This window comes from Alligator sinensis, unplaced genomic scaffold (assembly GCF_000455745.1).
Source record: "Alligator sinensis unplaced genomic scaffold, ASM45574v1 scaffold437_1, whole genome shotgun sequence".
NCBI lineage: Eukaryota > Metazoa > Chordata > Crocodylia > Alligatoridae > Alligator > Alligator sinensis.
Genome location: NW_005842176.1, coordinates 1,052,329 through 1,060,133, shown reverse-complemented (window position 1 = coordinate 1,060,133; position 7,805 = coordinate 1,052,329). Strand labels below are relative to the sequence as shown.

The 7,805-nt window shown below is 50.3% G+C and overlaps 1 protein-coding gene across 1 annotated transcript in view; it reads right to left on the bottom strand.

Annotated features, from left to right (window-relative positions):
• DDB1 (damage specific DNA binding protein 1) overlaps positions 1-7,805 on the bottom strand; it is a gene marked incomplete at its 5' end in the record, with an annotated part of 31,822 nt that overhangs the window by 2,746 nt on the left and 21,271 nt on the right. The window contains 10 exons of the mRNA XM_025206941.1: positions 359-461; positions 733-902; positions 1,127-1,236; positions 1,955-2,125; positions 2,277-2,371; positions 3,233-3,397; positions 3,768-3,891; positions 5,669-5,780; positions 6,059-6,154; positions 6,688-6,895. Of these exons, the coding sequence (XP_025062726.1) occupies positions 359-461; positions 733-902; positions 1,127-1,236; positions 1,955-2,125; positions 2,277-2,371; positions 3,233-3,397; positions 3,768-3,891; positions 5,669-5,780; positions 6,059-6,154; positions 6,688-6,895 (1,354 nt within the window). The remainder of the gene's footprint in view (positions 1-358; positions 462-732; positions 903-1,126; positions 1,237-1,954; positions 2,126-2,276; positions 2,372-3,232; positions 3,398-3,767; positions 3,892-5,668; positions 5,781-6,058; positions 6,155-6,687; positions 6,896-7,805) is intronic.

Here is a 7,805-nt window from a genome sequence, read left to right as displayed (position 1 = left end):
TCTTTCCCTTGGCACCAATGTACTAGGTACACCATCATTTCTCTGGCTGTCTGTCAGGCATAAGAAATGCCCCAGAAACTACCAACTCCAAGTGAATGCAGTTTATTCCAGAGGGTCACAGCATCACCTGAGGAACTGACAAAAATTCCTAAAGCTCTAAAACTCCTGTGGCTGCTCAAAACTAGTCTTAGCTTTGGCTAATTATTACATGTCAGCATTCTATAATATGCTACATCGGTCCCTCTCTCATGTGTGGGCTAACACAGTCACGATTTGTGGAGCAGGAAGCATCACAGAGAAGCTCTTTGATCTGCTACTAGAGATGGCACTGTGCCGAGTAGGAGCACAGAAAGGATATAAGGAGTGCTCAATCTTGCCCACGCTCTTAATGACCTTATTGAGCCTGTTCTGCATATCCAGGAGGAGGTTGTACCAGCTTTCAGACAGCGAGGTCACCAGCCCTGCAAAGGATGAGAGGGCAACGAGATGATAACTCCCCATTGTCGAGTCCTCCCTGGCAGCCCTTAGGCCATCAGAGCTCTTAATAGGTAGGTTCAGTACACAACTGCCATTGAATTTAGTGCAGCCACTGGCCAGGCTAGACATTTCTTCCAAGCCATACTAGTGCACCAAGATCCCCATGGTACAGATTTCAGCAGCAGAGAAAGGGACATACACCTCCCCCAGGTGGGGAGCTGGTGACTGTAGTGCTTTGGCAGGCTCTTCCCTTACCAATCATCCCATTGACCGTGCCAAAAAGCACTGAGCCCTGTGTTGGTGTGGACGTCTCGCCCAGGTTCTGCATGACCAAGGAACCATGGCAGAAAACATTGACGAACTCCCCCAGGTGAAACAGCCCCACCTCCTGCAAGTGCTGGCGTTCCTCATCAGTTGTGGCGGCACTGAAATACAAGGCACTCTGGTAGGTAATTGGAGCGAGAGAGAGAGAAATGCCCCTTGCCCTCTGCCTGTATGCTCCTCCCACATCAACACATATAGGATCTCATGGTCACATCCCCACATGCACAGAAGTGAAGTCCCTGCCTGCTAGCATCAACCAAGAAAAAGGTGCCATGAGAATCCTTGTCCTCTGCCAGGCATTGCATTATGCCCAGAGCCAACTTACCTGTCCTTCTGGCACACAAACAGGTTAAAGGCGTTCTCTGCTCCCAAAAAATTGTCATCATCCAAGATCTCTACAGCACTCATCCAGTTTGGATTAAAGTCTCGGGCAATCTTAAAGGGGAATAATGCAAACCAAGAGAAATAATCAGAAATCCCAGAAACACTGTTCTGCATATTTTTTCTCCATATCCTAAATGAAGTCCTCCCACTCTATTCAATACCACAGCGGTATTGGCCTGAAAGGCTGGATGATAAAGTAACGTAGGAAAGGTTAACATCAGTCCGCATCAGAGCTAGAGAAGACCTTTGTACAGATGCACCGGCCCCCTGGGCAGTACCAACATGCTGCTTGCTCAGGGGAGGGGCTTCACACCAGTATCCCCACAGAGACGACTTTCTCAAGAGGCCCAGGACAGTGTAGGCTTTGGATTTGATGGGAGGCTGGTCTCTGGACCAGCCTGAATACAGGTATTCATACCAGAATACAGCCCACAAAGGACGCTCCTCAAAGAACAAGGATTTGGGCTGGACAAATCACACTGTTTACAAAGGGGCCAGGCCTCTACAAGACATCACCTGCACTGCACGGAAGGAAGCCAGGGCACCTCTCCCCCAGCACCACAGGTAGAGATCAAGCATCACCCGAAGCTCCCTCTTCAAGGCCTGTGACAGATTTCCCAAGCAGCCTGCCTCACAGGGCCAGCAAGAAAGAAAAGGCCAAATTCTCCTCTCCTTCCATCATCCCACAAGCTGCTCTCCAGTCCCCTTGTTGCAAGAGATGACCTAGACTTTCTGCCCGTTGCATCAAAGGTAAAAAGAGCACCAATACCTCCTCAAAGTTTCCCTCCATTGGCTTGTAGGCTAGAAGCAGGACAGAGCGCATCAGATCTCCAACCAGAATGAAGTCCCCCTTGGTCTTCACATAGAGAGCCATGATGTTGTTGTAATGGTTACACTCTGTGCGCAGCTCCTTTTCTGCAGTCCACTCATACAAACGGACCTGAGGGAGCAGATGCACAAGCCATGAGCTGAAGACCACAAGGGCACATTGCAGAACACTCACACCAGAGAACACAGGAACACTTCCAACTGGTGAAATGGGCTCCCTCTTCTGGAAGAAGCTCCTCTCTGAGGTCTTACAGGAGTCTTACCGTGCTGTTGATGCTGGCTAAGAGCTTGCCATTGAACTCCACCATAGAATACACAGCCCCTTTCACTTCCTTCTCAGCCAGACTCTGCAGCTTTCCTAGAATGCACCAAAAGATTGATTTGATTACTGTCTCTGCATGGCACTAGACACTCAATGGGACCCTACTCTGTGATACAGAAGCAAAACTCATTTCTCAGACAGTTTATGAGCAAACTGTACACTAAGAACAGCAGAGGAGAGGCAGGATAAAAGCTTTTGGGTTAGAGCTTTTGGAAGGGATTGCTATGCCCTGCCAGAAGAGGTTAAGTTATCACAGCTTGGAGTAAAGTTCATAGCAGTGGCACCACCCCATAGCCTAAAGATCCTTATGACAACGCTTTTGATACAGTCTCCCACAGCATTCTTGCAAGCCAACTAAGGAAGTATGGGTTGGATGAATGGACTGTAAGGTGGACAGAAAGCTGGCTGGATCGTCAAGCTCAGCTTGTAGTGACAATGGCTCAATCTCTAGTTGGTGGCCGGTATCAAGCGGAGTGCCTCAGGGGTCGGTCCTGGGGCTGGTTTTGTTCATTATCTTCATTAACAATCTGGAAGATGGGATGGAGTGAACCCTCAGCAAGTTTGCAGATGACACCAAGCTGAGGAGAGCAGTAGATACAATGGAGAGTAGGGCTGGGACACAGCGTGGCCTCGACAAATTGAAGGATTGGGCCAAAAGAAATCCCATGAGGTTCAACAAGGACAAGTGCAACGTCCTGCACTTAGGATGGAACAATCCCATGCACTGGTACAGCCTGGGGACTGACCTGCAGGGGCCTGTGAGAAAAAAAAAACAAGGTGCCTGCCACCAGCAACACCCTTGTATTCATGCCCATACCATTAGTCATCTCCCTCAAACAATGAGAGAACTGATGGAAGATGAAATCCCTCTTAGGAACTAAGGCATCTTGCTCTTACCATCAGAGTAATGGAAGACAACAATGCGGCCCTGCTTGGGCTCCGCTTCCTCAGGATACACCATGGCTGTCCCCACGATGAAATATGTGTTGGGGTCCTTACCCAGCTTGCAGGACACCAAGCTTAGGGCATATTCATTCTGCAGGAACTGATGAGCATGCAGCACTGAGTATTGGAAAAGAGAAATTGGGTCACTGCAGGAAGCCTCCCCATGTGTACATCACTGGGGCAGCCTGCTCACATGCCCAATCACAGAGACAAATGCTATCCTGGAAACACCTGCCTCATGCCCCACGGGTTCCACACCAGTCTCTCTCCACTGCCTTCACTTAATATCAAGATCTCAGCCTCATGTCCATCCCCTCCTGCAGACTATTCCATGGCTCCCCAGATCTTTCCAAAAGAAGCTTTATCACAAGGAAGAGCATAAGGTGACCAACCATGACACTACCAAACAAGTTGCAGGGGAAAGAGCGCCAATTCAGCAGGTGAGCAGGGATTGGGAGAAGGCAAAGGGTGCATTTGGGATCAATACCTTCAAAGGTGTGCTGGTCTATGATGAGTAGATTGTGCACTTCCACCTCCTCGCCAAAGGAGGTCTCATGTGGGGCAGTGCTGCTAGAGAACAGCTTGCTGGAGCTGACACTGCTGGACAGGGCCTGGGATAGAGAGAGATCAATCTTACCTTCATGCTACTTGCAGTTGGGCTGGGGCACTTGAAGAACAGAGGGAACAAACAAGAACAGGAAAGCTCAAAAACCAAAGCAGAAGCATGGAGACAGACAAAATCTAACCCCTGAGAAATGAGACAGGTCTCTTGCCCAAGTGGGCACCAGGTGTGGGAGAACCGTCCTGTGGGCAAAATCAGGATGCACCAGCTCAGGAACAGGACTGGACAGGACAACACAAGAGCACATTTTGTGCATGACTATGGAGGAAAGAAGGAGGTATAACAGCTACTACATGACCCTTCAAAGTCCTCTGAAGCAGCAGAAAGACTCTGTTACACCTACTGATCGGAAAGGCTCTGGCCTCAGCCATAGGAAGAGAAGAGCTCAAAATGTAGTGGGTGTGGCAGGACACTTTTGGTGCCTGCCACTTCATGGGCCTGAGCAGGCAGCAGAACGTTGCCAATCAGGAGAATCACGTGGCCAGCAGGAGGCTGCTTGACTGGAAGGAGGGCCTAGCTGCTAGAGAATAAGAGCAGGCCCTGAGCAGTACAGCCAGCCATTGCTGCAGGGAGCCTGAGGCAGAGCATTGCCTGGCTGGAGCTGCTGCTCTCAGAACACCTGGAAGTCAAGGGTAGGAACTAGGGGGATGGAAAAGGGTCCCAGTCCTGGGGAATGACCTAAAACTACACACTGCTGGGGTTGAATGGTGTGGTAGGGGTGCTTGTGGCAGGGCAGTTTCCAGGAAATGCTGCATCTGTACCTCCCCAGTGCAGGGCGAGTATGGGGCACCAGAAAGTCTCAGCCCCCGCTGCGTTGCAGGTACTCTGTGGAAGGGAAAGGCTAGAGGAACAGAAAAGCACAGGGGCCCAGACCCACTGAGTGGGGCCTGACGCAGGGCCCAGGCATGTCGACAGACACCTCAGGCCTGAGTGGGCCGTAGGTCAAGAGTGACAAAACACTTGAGAGAGCCACATGGACAAGCACCTGAGGTCTAAGAGGCGTAAGGCCCTGCAGCCCCAGTGAGGGGGTGGAATAGTGGCCGACAGCCGTGTAGAGCAGGGCCTTATGGGGCCTGAAGGACTGCATATGGGCTGACTGGAGTAGCTGGAGTTCAGGTCCCAGTGAGGGGGTGTGAGTTGAGGCCCAGGCATGTCTGAGGATACCTAAGACCAAGCTGGGCCAGGTAAGGGGCCAGGGGAGTAATAGTAGATTTTGGATGCCATCTGTGAAGCATGGGACACAGTATAAAGGGAGGATCAGAGAGCCGTGTATAATGCAGGAGGGCTGCCCATTTTATACCCCGATGCCTAGGGCATTATTACATCTGGTATCATTATTTCAAGGCATGGCAGGAAAGACAGGGCAAACTTCCCTAGACAGGTGACCGGCCTCAAGACAGCCCCTTGTTACAGTGGGGATGAGAGATTGATGGGGCAAAGTCTGGCAAAACCAAGGTGATCAAAGGAGCAGGACTAAGAGAATGGAACTGTTGGTGTCAGATAGGCCAGGTGTGCCAGAGATAGAACAATTTAGAGAGGCAGAAGGATCTAGCCATCAGCTCACCCAGCCAAGAGTCTACCCATCAGAGGAAACTTACTACCCCACCTGCTTCCCACATTGCCCTGGGGAGACCATGAACTTAAGGTTTGAGATAATCAGACTACTAAGCAAGATACATATGGGTTGGGCAGCCTCAGTACCAACAATCCCAATTTCAGCAACTCAGCTCCCTAAGACCACAGGGCTTCCAAGAGCTTCCTCTCACCTGGGTGCTGGCACTGGGTCTAAGTGCAGTGGTGCCCCCACTGGCATCCTGTACCTCAATGCGACTTGAGAGTACGCCAAAGCACTGAGACACCTCCTGGTAGCAGATCTTCCTACAGGACAAATAAAGCAACTGATGTGAGAAGGAGAAACTCAGTGAGAGGGAAAGGGACAACTGTCCCTTCCTGGGACAGTTAGTCAGTCACTTGAGGAGAGCATTTTGTTCCCTTCTTCCCTTATTTCCCTGGTTGCTCTCTGAGCTTCAGCTGCCAAGCCCACTTCCATACCTTAGGGTAAAAGCAGTCTGCAGAGCTCACCTCTTTCCTCAGAGGAGTCACCTCACCTCTCCTCTTCATGTACAGGGCTCAGACACCAAAACCTCACTGCTTACCTGGGGGATTCATACAGGGGAACTGTACGGATATGCAGCTTCTGGATCTCATCAATGGTGCCGATTGTCAGGGTGCTGTTGTTGGCTAATGCCAGGCTGTAAGGGGTGGAGACTGTCAACAAGGGGTCTTATAAGGCAAATACCCATGGAGGAGGGATCCCTCACTCCAAGGAGTCAGGGGCTATAGGACTCCTCCCCACTTTGATGATTACAGAAGAATTGCAAGAACAACTGAGCACTGATCTCTCAACACTAAGGATTATCCCCATCCCTGGAACAAGCAAGAGAATTTAAGTCTAACAAGGGGAGGCATAGGCATGTAACGGTGAGTGTGAGACCATCTGGATAACACAGGGGAGAGGGTCTTCTGCCTAGCATCTCTGGAGAAGCTGGGACTTATGTTATTACACATAAGTGATTAAGTGGAAAGGGTGAGTTGACAGCACTGTAGATGAGCTTCTCCTTTCCATTCTCCACTGAACTGCAGGCCATGCTGGGGAGACAGCACTCCCCAAATGGGCCATGACTCTACTACCTTTGCATCACTAGCTCAGATAGAAGAAAGTTGCTCGGTTTCTTCAAGGATCCAAAAGCCCCCCACCCCAGCATGCAAGAGGGGCACCACTTACCTGTCAGGGTACCCATCTGAGTTGAGGGGGCACATGTAGTTCACTTCCTTGAGGTTGACATTGGAGAAGACCAGCTTGTGGTTGCTGCTGTAGATCACGGTGGGGCGATCAGAGCAGGCAAAGACATTGGTGGTGGAGAGAGAACGGAAGGTCCTTAGGACAGTGGGCTGGGTACCTAAGGTCACCTTCTTACGGTCACTCAGCAACCCTACAGAAAAGAAGCAATTCTTGCTGGGATCAGTCCTTCCAGAGTGGAGAGGGAGCAGGAGCTTTCAGATGCAAGGTGACAGCATGGCTCAGTTGTAATGTATGCTGGCAGGCAGAGACCCACCCAGAGCCCAGCGACACCCGAGTTAGCCTGCTGCTGGCAAAAGGCAACCGTCAAAGGGTCTGACATAACCCAGACATCATAGGAGTCCAGTGAGGGCCTCTAAAGAAGGGCAACTCCCTCCTTCAAAGAACAGACCACAAAAGCTACTTTTCTACTGCAACAGGAACCCAAATGACTCTGAAGGTCTTGGCAAAACAATCAGCTCTTCAGATTGCTCAGAGATTTCAGAGTTGTTACCAAAAGGCAATACTCATGCCGTCTTACCTGAATGTGACATTAGCAAACAGGAAAGAGAAGAGGGACTAGGACTAGAGAAAGGGTTTGGAACAGAAAGGAGTGTTAAAAGCAGCCATGGCAGAGGCAGATAATTATTTGGGCAGGGGGCCATTTACGGAGTTTTGGCAAGCTGTCAAGGGCCGCATGGATAGCCCCGCTCCTTGACAGGTGCCCTGCCCCCTGGCTGCCATCTTGTGACTAGAAGTCCTGTCCCCTAGACCCTGACCTTTGCCACCAGAAATCCCTCCCCTTGCCCCCAGAAGTACTCATTTCAGTTTTGCTGTCTTGCAACCAGAAAAATACCAAATTATATTCTAAAAAGCAAACATCTATTTTTTTAAATCAAATTAATGAATGTTGTATTTTTGTCCTGATTTACATGCATTTGTGTAGTGCACAATAGCTTAAAATGAAGTCTTTTGCTTGTATATTAATGGGGGACATGGGGAGTGGGTATAGGTTTGTAGGGGGGTGTGGGGGAAGGGGTGTCGGGGTCTGCATGTATGGCAGT